Source organism: Siphateles boraxobius, unplaced genomic scaffold, assembly GCF_051911475.1.
Source record: "Siphateles boraxobius isolate OS27281-9 unplaced genomic scaffold, OSU_SipBor_1 160, whole genome shotgun sequence".
Lineage (NCBI taxonomy): Eukaryota > Metazoa > Chordata > Actinopteri > Cypriniformes > Leuciscidae > Siphateles > Siphateles boraxobius.
In genome coordinates, this window is record NW_027508767.1 from 1273724 (window position 1) to 1290625 (window position 16902).

Here is a 16902-nt window from a genome sequence, read left to right on the forward strand (position 1 = left end):
CTTCTTGAGAACCAGAATCCATTACTTCATGGTCATCTTGGACGACCTCACTAGCCTCATGGTCATCTTGGACGACCTCGCTAGCAACAAATTCGTCAGAAGCTGTTAAAACTTGATTTTGCTGCAAACATATGGCCTGAAATAATAAAACATTCCATTAGCATTTATGAAGGATGGCGACTTTCTGTGAATTCCCTTGAAAACATAGTATGTGTAGCTTACACTGAACTTTTCAAGCTTCACTTTTAACCTGAAACGAATGTAGTTTATAAGTTTGAACAACGAAAATCTACATTTTAAATGTTTTGTTACTTTGCTACAATATCCGTAACTAAAGTAAAATTTCTAAAAATTGTTATCAGGCATGTGATCAGCTGAGGACAAAAAAAATAAAATAAATAAATTAAATGGAAACCGGACACAGTCACAACATCACAATAAAGTACCTCGAAATGAGTAGCGAATCACAGAGAAACATCCTGCTTTTTAGGAGATAATTTTGTTGCAATAATCAGTAATAAAACAAGAATGATTAAGCAAATTACAAGCAGAAGCTTAAATAAAAAATATACTGCATTGTTGAATTCAATAGAATAAAGATATAAACAAACAATGCAGTACATTTTTCATGTAGGTTTAAAAGTAGTATTCAGATAAGAAATACCACAGAAATTGAATAAAATTAAAGTCTTAACTGTTTAAGTTAAATATAAATTAATCCTCAATAAAAGTTTCAGTTTGTTGTTTGATTATCATTAAATAACACAGATAACCAACAGTAGACAGAAGCAGGTTTAAAGACTGCAGTGACTTTAAAGGGTTAGTTCACCCAAAAATAAAAACTGTCAGTAATTGCTCACCCTCATGTTGTTCCAACCCCATAAGACTTTCGTTCATCTTCCAAGTGACTAGTGGCTCAATCTTAAGTCTATCAAGCGACGAGAACACTTTTTGTGCGCAAAAAAAGACTCTATACAACTATTAATTTCCTTCTCTGTGGACCTCGAGTGAGTTCACATAGTTTAACAGCGTACCGTTTCTGTGCTGTAGGTCACACGTAGGCTCACTATTGGCTTACACTGGTCATGTGTGTGATGCATCCGAAGATGAACGAAAGTCTTACAGGGTTGGAACAACATGAGGGCAAGTAATTACTGACAGCATTTTCATTTTTGGGTGAACTAACCCTTTAAGACCTAGTGGATGGAGAGGGTTAAGGTTATTGCCAAGGAATATACTTACCTGTACATCGTCCATGTCCATCCATTGAACATGGATGTTCAATGGGGAAATCAGGTAATGATCCAGAAGAGTTCCAGAAATTGTGTTGATTATTGATACTGCTGATGTAGCTTCAGGGCTCCAGACTAACTTTTCCACTGGTTGCACTGGTGCTACCAACTTTCTCAGTTGGTCGCACCACTGATGATTTGGTCGCACCTTTTTTTTTTTTGCTAGATGCCATGGGATTAATCGATGCATGTTGATGAATAGTGGTTTTAATGGACCAAGGCTAGCAAAGGCTTTCTGGGTTGCAGCATAAATACCTGTAATATATTATATAAAAACATTTTTATATTTATACTATATATATTATATAGTATAAATATAATTGTATTATATATTACATTTTATTATATATTACGTTATATTATAGCCTATTACATTTTTAACCCAACATTTGGGTTTGTCCATATTTGACCCAAATTTGAGTTTAAACAACCCAGCATTGTTTAGGAGTGTATAAATCTATCTATTTACATTTGAATTATATTCAATCTATCTATCTATCTATTATCATCTTTCTATCAGCATCATCTTTCTATCTTTTAAAAATCATTAAACATTCAAATGTATGCAATACATTTTAAAATATTAGAGTATTATAATACGCTGATACAGATTTTCCGTTATCAAAGTTTATAGTTGTAACAAAAATCAGAAATCTCACACTCCTTACCTTCTGCATTTTATAATCATTTTCCTCTGTCGATCGATTCCTACTATCATCTAACCGCTGAAAAGACGTGTTTTTATATGCCTTAATTCCTGAATTCGTAATTGGGCGTTTCACCATCAGTGTGCAATGCGCGTGACGTGTATGGCAAGCGGTTTTAGCTTAAATTGTACCCAGCCCTACTCGTCGTAATTGCATTTTTACTAGTAAGAATTTAATTGGAGAGCTCTACAATTCAATTCTTACTAGTAACAATTACAATTAGAGAGCTCTCTAATTCAATTATTACTAGTAAGAATGCAATTGCAGAGCTCTTTAATTCAATTCGAGAGCTCTCTAATTGTAATTGTTACTAGTCAAAATTCAATTGTAGAGCTCTCTAATTGTAATTGTTACTAGTAAGAATTAAATTAGAGAGCTCCGTAATTAAAAATGAATGGAAGTCAATGGAGACATATGACTAGTAAAAATTAATTTGTAGAGCTCTCTAATTAGAATTGTTACTAGTAAGAATTGAATTAGAGACCTCTGCAATTGTAATTCTTACTAGTAATAATTTAATTAGAGAGCTCTCTAATTGTATTTTTACTAGCAAGAATTGAATTAGAGAGTGTCACAGTGTCTGGTTGTGTTTCCCTGGGTTATCACTAGAGGTCCTCTCACGGTGTCATTCACATTAGACTACAATTCCCTGCATTCTGTTCTGTCACTTATCTGATTATTGCACTCAGCTGTTTCCCATCACCTTGTTAGTTCTGTGTGTATATAATCCCTGTCTGTGTTAGTGTTTGTTACGGAGTCCTTGTTTAATGTCCGCACACTTCTGTTCCTGTATGCTGCCTGTTCTTGTTTTATGTTCTTGGATTGACTTATCGGATTTTTGACCATTTGCCTGGACTGTTGTGAGTACGGACTACCCTTTAATAAATATACCTGCTATTGGATCATCTGTTTCCGTGTGTGATTACGTGACAGAGAGCTCTCTAATTGTAATTGTTACTAGTAAGAATTGAATTAGAGACCTCTGCAATTGTAATTCTTACTAGTAATAATTTAATTAGAGAGCTCTCTAATTGTATTTTTACTAGCAAGAATTGAATTCGAGAGCTCTCTAATTGTAATTGCTACTAGTAAGAATTGAATTGTAGAGCTCTCTAATTGAATTAAAGAGCTCTGCAATTGGATTCTTATTAGTAAGAACTGAATTAGAGAGCTCTCTAAATCAGTTTTTACTAGTAATAATTGCATTAAAGAGCTCTCTAATTGTAATTGCTACTAGTAAGAATTGTAAAGTTCTCTATTTGAATTCTTACCAGTAAAAATGCAGTTATGATGAGTAAGGCTGGGTACAATTTAAGCTAAAACGGCTTGCCATAGACGTGTACGTTCGTCAATAAATAAACTGCACGTGTCCTGCGGAAGAACACTGTAGCCGGAGTTACTTCTCTCCGTTAATGTCTATGGCGAGTCACGCAGGCACTGGGCAACTCCGCAGCTGAGCCGAGCCCGGGATAAAATAGTGAGAATATAAACACTTATTATAAGCGTACCGTAGGGATTCAGGATAAGTCAAAAACACCGTTTGGAAAATGGATTCATGATGTACTCGTTCATTTTGAACATAATTTACGGACTGCAATAGCTGATGCAACGGCGTTCTGTTGCTCAAGGGCGTTCTGTTGCTCAAGCGTCCACTCGCACAAATGCGACCACATACAATTTTAACTCGCACATTCTCAAAAAACGGTCGCAGTCTGGAACCCTGAGCTTCCTTAATATAAAAATACTCAGTGGCTGAGGAATGTGTTCCGACAAAGTCAAACAGGAGCTGAAAAAACAAAATACCGTCTTGGCGAATACTCACATAAACACTGTCGGTTATTTCTGGACGAAAAAAAAGCTTTAAACAAACACAACCAACCCCCCCCCCCCCCCCCCCCCAAACATGTGTAGCACTATATTGGAGAGCAGGCTAACTGTGCGTTCACACCACCACTGACGAGAGTGTCAAAATTAGCTGTGGCTGCCCTGCAAAAACACTGTAGAAAGATTTGATAGACATCATCTTGGTTATTTAACATCTTTACCTGCATTTCATCGAATACTTGGAACCGTCTTGGAATTTTTATTGTGCCATCTGGGAAAGTAAATTTCAGTGGTATGCCTTCAGCTGGTTCTTCACTTCTCCTCATAAGTCTTTCCTCTATTATCTGAGAGACATAAAAGTTTTGGAAAAAACTGTTGGAATGTGCATGAGATTTTTAAAAGGAGCACCTTCCTAGGCAAGCTGAAAGCACCTTTAAACGCCTTTCTTCATATTGTGACATTTCTTGTCTCCTCTGATCCTGCCAATAGGGAAAACTATCAGGATCCATCAAGAATATTTTACACATGCAAGTACTTAAAGATATTAAAAGAGATACCTTTTCCTGATCAGCTCTCAATGATTGCTCATACTCTAGGTCTTGTCTTCTTATAGCTGGCCCCTCCTGTGAAGATATTTATACAGTATAGTTCAGTCATAATATTTTCTGTAGGAATGTCAATTAACTTAAATTGCATTGCATTTAAATTTGTGCATGGTTACAATACTTTAAAACTGTGGTTAAGAAGATTGCTTTTGTACATGTACAATTATTTTCAGATTAATCTGGGAAACTAGGGCTGCCCCCTAATAGTTGACTTTGTTATTCAACTAGAAACAGCTTAGTCGAACAAAATTATTAGTTGGTTAGAACTAATAAAGCTCGTAGCGAAGTCACACAGTCCGTAAAGGAACAGATGGTTAACAGTGGGTCCTTGTGGTAATTACAGTGTCCTGGGCAGTAAATCCAAAAATTTGCCTATATTTATTAAAAGTAATTCAATTAATATAAACATGCAATTAGTCGACTAATGGCAAAAGCAGTAAAATAGTGAACAACCAAAAGCAATAAAAAAATATCACAACAAAAAATTAAACCTTAGTCAGTGGCAGGCCTATGAGAAACTGAAATAACTTTTATATTACCTTTAAACCATTTGTTGTTTCAGGTCCATCTGTGATAGCTGCATTTAGTGGCATGTTGCTTGTCTGCAGAGACATCATGAAAATCTCAGTGAATTTAAAGGCAGGGTAGGTAGAAGTCTCCAAAATTACTTTTTTTCCAAATTTGGAACCTGTTTGAAGAGGCACGGAAGCTAGTAATAACAATTATGGCAGAGAAAGAACAGTCAAAATTATCAGTACATGCATATAGAGGCAGCGAAGTCAAACAAGTTTAAAAAAATGGAAGGCATTTGAAAAAGCTATGAACAAAAAGTCTTTGGATAAATCAAGAAATCATGCGAGAGTCAATATCGCCGTGGCTTTCCAGCGGTGGCGACAACTGAGGGATCTCAAGGGTCTGAAAAGTGACTCCATGATGGCTTTATTTCTGCTGGACAGGTAATTTTGCTGTTTTCATTTTGATGGCATTTATTTTTTCATGAAGCATGTATCACTAGCACACATAGCTACCTAACGTTACGTAGCATAACTAACGTTACCAACCTGGTCTCACAGGATTCCGTGAAATGTCCACGGGCCCTTAACTCAAAATCTGTGGAGCCATCACGGAATCGCCCCAAATTCCGTGATGCGGCCACGGATATAACTCCAACGCAAGTCAATGACACTGACCTTCCGTGGTCCACACACGGATACCCGTTTTAATGACGGAGTATACAGAACTCACTCAACGGAGTGCTTTCTTATTTGGAAACGCAACATTTGAAGTATTAGTTTCTTTTCCAACATCAAAAGCCATAATGATGTTAACCTCTATGTTATTGTAGCTATTGCATTGTCCTGTCATCATAAAAATTCAGTTTTTATGAACTCACTGGATGTTGTAATGTTGCTGGCTTGTTGAGAAACTTAAGCCTTATGTCGACTCTGTTGCAATGGCATGTAATTAACTTGACATTTTGTCTCGTCCTGTCATCATAAAATCCAGTTTGATGGCGTTTTACACCTATTGCTCGCTTGGCTATAGTCAGAACTAAAATATGTGATAGAAGCACGGAGTGAGTCTGTGCTGAGACCACGGATAACTCCAACGCAACTCAATGACACTCATCTTCCGTGGTCCACACACAGATCCCTGTTTCAATGACAGAGAACAGATCTCACTCAATGGACGTGCTTTCTCATTTGGAAACGCAACATTTGAAGTATTAGTTTTTTTTCCAACATCAAAAGCCATAATGACGTTAACCTCTATGTTATTGTAGCTATTGCATTGTCCTGCCATCATACAAATTCACTTTGATCCTGTTAGCCTAACCAAAGTTCTGTCATTCACTGGATGTTATAATGCGCTTGCTCATTTAATCTAAGTCTTCAGGTCGACTGTTTTACAATGGCAATGCAGCCTATAATCAACTTTACATTTGCTCCGTTATTGTAAAATCCAATTTGATCACGTTTTCCGTTTAGCCTATATCTTTTACATTGCAGAGAAATGCATCTGTGCCTCTTGTGACATTACCACGGATCTGGAATGGATCTGTGGCGGACCCACGGTCAACTTGGTCTCGTTCTATGCGTTGCTTTTGTTTAGTTATTAAACTTGAATTCTTCAGGTCAACTGTGTTACAATGGCGCTATTGCATTGTGCTATCATTAATTCAGTTTGATCAAGTTAGCCTTCCATGATCGACACACAGATTCCCTCAACAGCCTGATCTGGATGTTGGTTAAAGTTGTCTGCTCATTTAGAAACCTAAAGGCTTCAGGTCGACTTTACAATGTAAATGGGAAATGTAATTAAACTGACTTTTTGCCTGTCAAAATAAAATCCAGTTTGATCATGTTTTGCAGCCATTTCTTTCAGTAGATTAAAAAAGAGTCTGTAATTCCACCACCGATTCATCCGTGGGAGACACACGGACTACAAACTCAGGCTTCACTCAATTAATCGTTGTTTTGTTTGCTCATTTCAAAATCATTCATTTTCATGGCGTTACTTTTTGGATTAACCGAAATAAAGTCATTGTCTAAAAGAAGGACATTGTTACAGTTAGGGCAACTCATGGATTACCAATGCATGAACATTCAGTCGGCGGAAAAGTGACCCTAGGCCTATGCACAATCCACATTTACAGAAAACAGGCAATCCATTTCAATAGTCATTACATTGTCATCACCTGATCTGGTTAAAGTAGGCAACATTAAAGCATGGAATGCTTGTACAAGGGATTATTATTTGAGCAGTATTGGGAGTGTGTTCATCCCCACATGTGTGGTGCAGGGCAAAAGGTGGCTGGATACAACTTAAAATAATGAGATTCCCGCACTCTGCTATTTTTCCCATACATGTATTGTGCTGCAACAAGTAGCGTAGCCAGAAAAGCGTCTCTGGGTGCGCATAAGAAAAATTGGGTGTGCTACATTTATTGTCAAATTAATGTGCAAAAAAACTCGGACTCTGCGTATCACTAACTTTACAGAATAGACTGGGCTGATGTGTAAAACTGGCTTGCCACATAAACATAATACTAGGCCTACAGTATATAAAATATAACTCAGGGCTCAACATTAAGGCTTTACATGTGCTTGTCCTTCGAACAACTAAATCGGCCATTCTCTTGTCCAAGTAAAAATCCAGAAATCGGTTTAAACATAGGCTTCATCTTTCATTTTAAATTCTTAGATTGGTCAATAAATTCATTTGAAATAATAAGACACTATGCTGTTACCAATCAAATTAATTAATTTACACTGAAAAATTACAACTGCAATAAATAATGTTATGAGATTGATTTAAATATTTTTGAAGATACAAATATGACATATTGGAAAGAATTATAGCCTACTTTTAAACATGAAACTAAACCACCAGTAAAGGGCGGCAGATGACCGTCTTAATGAGTGAGTTATTGAGTCATTTATTAAAATGATTCGGCTGAACGGCTGAATTGTTAAGGAATGAGGCAGTTGTTTAATGAGTCATTGAATCTTTGACTCAATTGATTCATTCAAAGCGCTGAATCATTCATTAATGCAGTTATGTGTTCCGGTGAGCTGCGCTGTGGTTCTTGGGATGTTTGTTTGGAACTATTTTCGCTGCTCAAATAGAACAAAAACAGTCAATATTGTGTCTAAAATGTAAGTGACTTGATATTAATTACTTGTTTATTGAACTGTCATATGAAATCAGTGTCATATTTTCAATCGTGATGGTATTCAGCACTCTTGGGGCCTCATGTACAAAGACTTGCGTTGAATTCATACTAAAACATTGCGTACGGACAAAGCTGTAAATGTGCGTACGCACAAAAAAAAACAGATGTATGAATCTCTGCGTACGAAGGTTCCCACGCATATTCTCTTTGTACATCCCAATTAACGTAAAATTGAGCGCACATGCACGAGCACAACGCCCCACCCAGTCTCCTCCCTCAATTAAATCATTTAAATATGGTAATTAGTCCAATTTGGAAAAAGAAACCTGCAAGAACATGGCTAAAGCAAGCAAGAAACGAAATTTCACTGAAAATGAATTAGAGGTCCTACTATTAGAGGTAGAAACAAGAAAAAATATTTTATTTGGAACTTTGTCCTCTGGAATGAATAACAAAAGAAAGAAAAAAGAGTGGGAGAGTTTGTCTGATGCCGTCAACGCGGTGGGATCTGAGAGTCGCACTGTAAATGAACTGAAGAAGAAATGGTCTGACATAAAGGTGGAAGTTAAGCGGAGAACTGCTGCGCACCGCCACAGTGTGGGCAGAACAGGCGGTGGTACAGGGGCCGATGAACTTTCACCCTTTGATCAGAGAGTTGCCTCTATTGTAGGAGACACGTTAATCTCTGGAATCGTATCCGTTGATGTGGGAGACTCGGATATACTGCAGGACTGCCAGCAAGGTAACTAATGTAAAATGTATTTCCTTAACTTTGATACATATAGCCTACCAGCCTCCATTTTAATTTTAAAATGCATGCAATGTAGCAAAAAGTACACCAGAGATTTTTCGTATCCACTGCTTTTATTGCAAATGCGTGTACCCATTAATAAGGAACCGATTCAAATTACTGTTAACATGTGGCTGTGTTTATTTGGACTTAGGAACCGCAGGAACAACAGCAGGAACGTCCTCTGGCACGCACTCAGAGTCCGCACCACCAGAGTCCGCACCACCAGAGTCCGCACCACCAGAGTCCGCACCACCAGAGTCCGCACCACCAGAGTCCGCACCACCAGAGTCCGCACCACCAGAGTCCGCACCACCAGAGTCCGCACCACCAGAGTCCGCACCACCAGAGTCTGCACCGCCAGAGCCCATTCAGTCCAGCGTCTCCGGTGTCTCTAATGCTCCCCCCAGTGCTGAAGCCCGTCCATCTGGCCGCGTCTTGACGCATGCTGTTCTGGAGTCACAACAGCAAATTGTTAGGGCCATTGGAGAAATTAACAGTCACCTGAAAAATGTCACTGACGCACTCACAGAAATAAGCCATTCATTAAAGGAATTGGTGAAAAAATGAACTTTGTGTCTGAGTACCATTTATATTGTCGCAATTACACGTTGACGGGCCTGAATGGCTTGTTGATTGTGCTGCACATATACTGGTCCTGGGTCAGAGTCATCTGGCAGTGCTGCCACCTCACCAAGGGGTATGCCATGCCTGTGCGCGACATTGTGCAGCACTCCACAGGCCAGTATGATGTGGCAAACCTTGTCAGGGCGGTATAACAGCATCCCCCCGGTCCTGTCAAGGCAGCGCCACCGACATTTCAGCTGCCCAATCGCCCGCTCCACAACTGACCGAGTGCGAGAATGGGCATCATTGTATCTGCGCTCTCGGTCAGTTTGTGGGTTGGTGAGGGGGGTTAACAGCCACGTCTTTAGTGGATAACCACTGTCTCCTGATGGGCAGTTGAATAATAACACACAAAAATTAAACTTTTAGATAGAACCATACATTTAAATGCATAACTTACCAAGTAGCCACCCATCGCGCACCCTGCCAGCTTGGAGTCTCATCCCAACCATGCTATTTGTAAGGATATATGAATCATGGGTTGCCCCAGGCCACCTTGCCACAATATGCGCATTTGTGCATCACATATAATCTGCACATTTATTGAATGAAAATGTTTCCGATTCACATATACAAATTCTTCTTCAGATGGCGCCTTTATAGCAATATGTGTGCAGTCGATCGCTCCGATTACATTAGGAAAACCGGCTATCGCAGCAAATTGCGCTTTAACGTTGGCTGGTCACCTGCATCGTATGGGAACGTTATATACCTGGTAGACAAGCGGATGATCCCGTCCCATACAGCTGGCATTGCACGGCTCAAACACGACTGGCTTATTCCTGAGCGGTCTGCCAGTTCTCTTTGGAAAGAACCAGTTGCCAGGAAACCAAGTGTAGTAAGTACCTGTAAAGGAACGGGCAATGCGTGGCTCCTCGCTGTCTCTCTTTCCAAATTCGGACCCAACTCAGCGCAGAGTTCCAAGAGTATAGGCCGTGGAAATCTGAAACGGCTGATAAGCCAGTCATCATCGTGGGCCAGAAAATCATTGTGGAGGCCCAGGATGCTTCGATAGCGGCCTTAAGCTCATCCAGAGTGTTGGGTCTTGCGTCTCTCAACTTTCTCTTCACAATATCCCACAGATTCTCTATGGGGTTCAGGTCAGGAGAGTTGGCAGGCCAATTGAGCACAGTAATACCATGGTCAGTAAACCATTTACCAGTGGTTTTGGCATTGTGAGCAGGTGGCAGGTCGTGCTGAAAAATGAAATCTTCATCTCCATAAAGCTTTTCAGCAGATGGAAGCATGAAGTGCTCCAAAATCTCCTGATAGCTAGCTGCATTGACCCTGCCCTTGATAAAACACAGTGGACCAACACCAGCAGTTGACATGGCACCCCAGACCATCACCCCTGACTGTAGGTACTTGACACTGGACTTCAGGCATTTTGGCATTTCCTTCTCCCCAGTCTTCCTCCAGACTCTGGCACCTTGATTTCCGACTGACATGCAAAACTGAGCAACAGTCCAGTGCTGCTTCTCTGTAGCCCAGGTCAGGCGCTTCTGCCGCTGTTTCTGGTTCAAAAGTGGCTTGACCTGGGGAATGCGGCACCTGTAGCCCATTTCCTGCACACGCCTGTGCACGGTGGCTCTGGATGTTTCTACTCCAGACTCAGTCCACTGCTTCCGCAGGTCCCCCAAGGTCTGGAATCGGTCCTTCTCCACAATCTTCCTCAGGGTTCGGTCACCTCTTCTCGTTGGGCAGCGTTTTTTTGCCACACTTTTTCCTTCCCACAGACTTCCCACTGAGGTGCCTTGATACAGCACTCTGGGAACAGCCTATTTGTTCAGAAATTTCTTTCTGTGTCTTACCCTCTTGCTTGAGGGTGTCAATGATGGCCTTCTGGACAGCAGTCAGGTCGCCAGTCTTACCCATGATTGCGGTTTTGAGTAATGAAACAGGCTGGGAGTTTTTAAAAGCCTCAAGAATCTTTTGCAGGTGTTTAGAGTTAATTAGTTGATTCAGATGATTAGGTTAATAGCTTGTTTAGAGACCCTTTTCATGATATGCTAATTTTTTGAGACAGGAATTTTGGGTTTTCATGAGCTGTATGCCAAAATCATCAGTATTAAAACAATAAAAGACCTGAAATATTTCAGTTGGTGTGCAATGCATCTAAAATATATGAAAGTTTAATTTTTATCATTACATTATGGAAAATAATGAACTTTATCACAATATGCTAATTTTTTGAGAAGGACCTGTATATATATATATCTTCTGACTGCATATATATATATATATATGCCCCTTTTTTACATTTGAGCCCCTGCCCCTGAGGAACTCTCTGCACGTCCCTGGGATGAATAGTATGAAGAGCAGTAGAATATGGCTATGTATAAGTGTTATTACAGTGTACATGTACATTTGTACATAAACAGAACACAATGGGTCTCATTCATGAGACACGAGCAGAACGAATTTGTGTAAATCGTGTGTGAAGTGGTTCTGGAGTAAATTTTCGGATTCATTAAAATGTTCGTATTTTCCAAATGTTAGGTGGTACGAAAGAAATCTACACCTGCTCCCAGCCACGCGTAAATAGTGCGTTTAACATCCGAACGTTTTGCTCATTAATAAGGCTGCATTTTAAATTCACCTTAATCGGGTACATATTTACACAGCATTTTGAAAAAATATTATATGGAGTAATTACATACGGTTTTTCTTTTTACTTTTATTACGAGAGCCAGTAAAAGCATCTGCAAACGGAACACAAGTCCGCAAGTCTTTTTTTATTATATTTTTTTATTATTTTTTATATTCAAGCTGTTTATTCAATTGTTTTTATTTTATTTTTACAAGTCCGCAAGTCACAAGTGTTGCAGCCAAGCTTCATGTCGAACCATTTTCTTTTCACTTCTAGGACTGTTCGATTAACAGATGAAACTCCATTAACTGCATCTGTAATATGCTGCCAAGCATTTTTACCTAAACCATTTAGGTAAAAGCATTATTACCTAAAAAATCCTTTTTTTAGGACCTGATACGCCACTATGTACGCCTGAAAATAAAATATGGCGTTTTGAATGAACTTCTGATAATAAAACGCTTTTGAGAAGACATGTTGAAATCCTTCCTTTGGTGTCATAATATGATGCCCATATATAGTTGTCAGTCGGTTTTAATGGGCGGGATTTATGGTAATTGCGAGAATGAGCGTGCACACTCCCATTTACGTCTTTACGAGCGTCCCATTTACAACTGATTGGAATTCATTAACACACACACACACATTTCACTATCAAATCTGACGTTTACGAAGTATTTGTGATCAGGATAAGAATTTTCGGGAATGTCTCTTTACGCGCAAATCACTCACATATTTACTTGTATATTTATGAATGTTTCATGAATGAGACCCAATGAGTGGGATTGGGCTAAAAAAAAGAAAGGAAAAGGAAACCCAAAGTTGACAGATTTTAAAAACAAAACAAAACAAAACATAGAGGGTCTCTTTCCTAATCTTCTGACTCTGGACTACTAAGGTCATACTCGTCATCAGTGTCCGTACTGCATTCTGTGTCCTGTATCTGGAGGTCGTCAACTATAGCACTGTACGTGCTCACAGCATTTTGGAATAAACTCTCCAGTATGGAGGACCTCTGCATGAGGACACTTTTCCAACCAGCTGCAGCATCCTCTGATATGTCACCAAAATCTGTAACATACATAAACATAACAACATACATAAACATAAGAATTACAAGTATTGTTCCAAAATCATAGCATGTAGACCCACATAGACAGAAACATTTGGTTGTTTGTTGCATGAAAACTTAAACAAGGGATACAAGGACATTTAATTGTCATATACTGTAATTACTGGGGGGGTTGGGGTTAAGGGCTGTGACTGTGTGTGATGGGGGGGGGGGGCCTGCGTTGAGGCGAGGATAGGGCAAACAAAGTGTGAGGGTGGAGTATGACTAATATGGGTGTGATGGCAGTGGGACAAAACAAAACAAAACTTGTTGCTCTTTTCCAGACTGGTACCAGCTCAACTCGATTTTTTAGCACTCTGTACCTACCACTTTTGGTTGCACCTCTGTTGAGGTTCCAACGATGATATGTAAATATTGGAGATTGCTGAGTGGTCATTGTTATCACTAGCATCATAATGTAACGTCCTGAGCATGCCCTCAGCAGCTATCTGTCAGTGTTAGCACGACATGACGGCTGATAAGAGTAAATCTTGCCATCACCCCAAAAACGTGTCTGTATAGTGATGAATACAGAATGCTGTTGATTTTATCTGCTATAGTCATTGCTGTTACCATCTTTTACACGTTGGTGATGCTACGGTAGTTTACTTCAGTGTCGCTATAGCAACCAGTTACATTAATGGTACTTTTATGCAGTGGTAAACAAAACGTCTGTAACCAAACTGAGTACCGTAATTTCCCAACTATAAGCCGCGGCTTATATTGATTTTGTAAAATTTCTTCAGCTATGAGGTTAATACACGGGGGCAGTTAATATGGAATTAATATGGTTTTGTTTTCTTTAACTTGCATAAAACACTGTCCTGCGGCTTATACACAATGCGGCTAATACACAGGAAATTACTGTAGTCAAGTTGAGGCGAGTTGAGCAGTAGAAAAGGGACTAATTTAGTGAGGGGAAAAAAAAATAAGAATTTGACTTACAGCCCATTCTGATGTTCTCTTTAAGCTTATCCACTGCCTTTATCTCCTTCCGGAGAGACGTGATGTGCTGAGACATCTCCTTCACCAGAATGCTCTGCTCCTCCTCAAGGCGTCTAATTAGCATTGTTTGGTCAAAAACAGAACGCTTTAATCGGAAGGAATGGCCTTTGGGTAGAGGGAATTGATGGAAATATGAAAAAGTAATTTAGTATTCACAATTAAGTTACAAACCCAAACATACACAAATAGATGATAGAGAGATTGAGAGATAGAGAGAGAGTTTTTCATTGCTATACCATAGGCATATAGGCATACATTTTAGAGAACATGTCAAGATAGGCTACCATACCATCCTCACTTCTCTCCCAAGGCAGGATGTAGTCCTCTGTCAAATTGGAAGCCAATTCCTCATCAATCGTATCCTCTGCAATAGCATTGTAGAGTCGGGTCTTTTGTCTTAGTTTGTTTTTTAATTCTCTTATTTTTCTTCTCTTTCTTTGTCTGGTCTGGTTGCTATCTGCAGAGTAAAACAATAAAACTCTAAGGAAAACAGAGTTTTTGTTTGTTTGCATTTGCAATGAGCCATTTGAATATTTGTCAACCAACCATGCTGACGATAGAGGTCCTGCTTCTTGCGTAGCAGGGCCATGATACTTTCTATCTCAGCCCTGAGATCCTCTGTTGCTCCCTGTTGTGTTGTGCTCCCTGGCTCTGAATAGGTAACACAGTCAAGCGATAGTTTCATTTGAAAGATTCTGATCACCTTATGTAGTTCATATTTGAACAAAGTAATTAACAGTTGTATTTCTGAAAAGTCTGAGCACTGTGCATGATTTACCTGTGATTGCCCACTCCTGAACATCACACACCCACTGCTGTGCTGTTTGTTCAGTGATGCCATTCTTCTGGCGGAAATCACTGAAGCTGGCAGCTCACAGCTTTGCCCTCTCGGAGATCTTTAAATCACACAATAATAAAAAAATCATGCAAGCTTTCAGCCAATACCGGGATCAAGAAATTCCTTCATCTACAGTTTAGAAAACCGTGTATGAATGAGCTTATTACAGATGGCCAGACTCCAGCTACGCTGTCTTTTTTTTTGTTCCACCCCATGGCCTGTTGAGTGAGCATATTCTCTCTCCCTGATTGGAAAAATAAATCTGTATGCGTGATTGGATCAATTTAAATGGGAAATACCATTGCAGTTAGACATGACTTAATACAACAATTACTTTAGTGAGAGGAGAACAGGAAAATGACATTTTAGAAGTCAGAAATACCATCACAGTGTATGGTTTGTAATGTGTCATACCAACCTGCCTTTGTCATGTATTTAGTGACAATAGCTGCCCTGGAGAGGAAGCTGTTTACCTAGATGTAAAAACAATACAGAAATTAATGTATTCCCATATTACTTTACACCAAAAAAAATAAAATAAAAAAAAATACACAAAACATGTTGCCATTTAAAAAAAATAATAATATCTGATTGTCAATTAGCTCTCCACCTTATAATGCCATGGAAACTAAAACGACCACACCCTTTCAGTGGTATCCATACACAACAAAATTGGCAAGATCGAGCCCAATTTTTTTAAGTTGGGAACAACACTGGATACATTGGGGGCTGGGGTGTGTTAACAGTGGCCCAGTGGTTAGGGCCTTTGGCAGATGACTGGTTTGAATGCCGACCAGGATGAAAGTGGTTGTGCGGAAAGTGAAAGTTGAGAGAGAGGAAGAAAGTGTGTGTTGGTGTGTGCGCGAGGATTTTGAGCAACTGTTTTTGTAAGTTGATCATTAATAACCACATTGTCTCTTATCAATCAGACAGGGGATATTATTGCGTGCCCTGAACCACTACCGTGGAGAAATCTTCGCATTTCCAATGTTTATTCAAAAGGACAGGCAGAGAGGGCAAATGTTACCTTCTTCGCAATGGATGTGTTCTTCAGGTAACTTCTCTTGGTCAAATTTGGTCAACCTACTGTATATCAAATGACACATACCTGAGTGTTTTAGTCTGAGTTGTAGTTTTAGATTGATTTCCAAGCAAATTGTGTTGGTAATACCCACTAATGATGCTCTTGTTTTCTAGGTACTGGCCCTACCTAGGCAAGGTGGCTGATAATTTCACCGATATGCAGCCGTTGATGGAAATGAGGCCATTTCTGAGTGTCACGCAGTGAAATCGGTTGAACATCACTGTCCTGTCCACATCCACAGTTAAGGTGCCCTTGAGCAAGGCACCAAAACCTTTACTGCTCTCCGGACACCTTAACAGATGACTGCCCACTGCTTTGAGTTAGTGTGTGTCACCTCACTGTGTGCTGTGTATGTGTGTCACTAATCCACGGTCCACGGATGGGTTAAATGCAGAGACTGAATTTCCCGAACAGGATCAAAAGAGTGTATATACTTAAATAGTGCAGCTCAGAAGGAACATAGCTTGAAATAGTGATGCATCATTTATACACCTACACTGCGGACTTCACTTTTTACTCAGGCATAATGGGTGTTGCAACTACAGTTCAGAACGTGCTCTGATGGTCATTCTAGCAAGCATAGATCTTTGTTTGATATCCTGATGTACTTTATCCTTCATACTCTGCTTATCTCTCACATGTGTCAGTGAAGTATGTCCACATAGTTACAAAGTCAGTAATAACATACTTGCTCAACTTCCTCTCCGACAGTGTTCCCTGCTCCATCCTGATTCCTGCCACCCCATCTCACCT

General features: G+C 39.5%; 1 protein-coding gene and 2 long non-coding RNA genes across 3 annotated transcripts; all 3 read right to left on the reverse strand.

The window, feature by feature from the left end:
* Positions 1–4078: 4078 nt before the first annotated feature.
* Positions 4079–4432, reverse strand: LOC143739455 (uncharacterized). Its single transcript, XR_013204205.1, has 3 exons — positions 4381–4432; positions 4255–4302; positions 4079–4167 (listed from the first exon to the last, which is right to left on the reverse strand). It is a non-coding gene; the product is annotated as an uncharacterized LOC143739455 (long non-coding RNA).
* An 8548-nt stretch (positions 4433–12980) lies between these two features.
* LOC143739456 (uncharacterized) lies at positions 12981–15126 on the reverse strand. The gene is made up of 5 exons (XM_077231944.1): positions 15006–15126; positions 14774–14878; positions 14517–14684; positions 14168–14332; positions 12981–13182 (listed from the first exon to the last, which is right to left on the reverse strand). The coding sequence occupies exons 2-5, from the start codon at positions 14814–14816 to the stop codon at positions 12983–12985; spliced, it is 576 nt and encodes a 191-aa protein (XP_077088059.1). The 5' UTR covers positions 14817–14878; positions 15006–15126; the 3' UTR covers positions 12981–12982.
* A 121-nt stretch (positions 15127–15247) lies between these two features.
* On the reverse strand, positions 15248–16902 carry LOC143739457 (uncharacterized). The gene is made up of 3 exons (XR_013204206.1): positions 16838–16902; positions 15484–15538; positions 15248–15309 (listed from the first exon to the last, which is right to left on the reverse strand). It is a non-coding gene; the product is annotated as an uncharacterized LOC143739457 (long non-coding RNA).

Bases quoted from the DNA above. Each gene is read 5' to 3' on its own strand.
- LOC143739456 (XM_077231944.1), bottom strand. From the start codon at position 14,816: ATGGCCCTGCTACGCAAGAAGCAGGACCTCTATCGTCAGCATG. The intron at 14,685-14,773 runs GTTGGTTGACAA...TTTACTCTGCAG, and splicing joins GGACCTCTATCGTCAGCATG to ATAGCAACCAGACCAGACAA. The intron at 14,333-14,516 runs GTATGGTAGCCT...CTCTACCCAAAG, and splicing joins TTGGGAGAGAAGTGAGGATG to GCCATTCCTTCCGATTAAAG.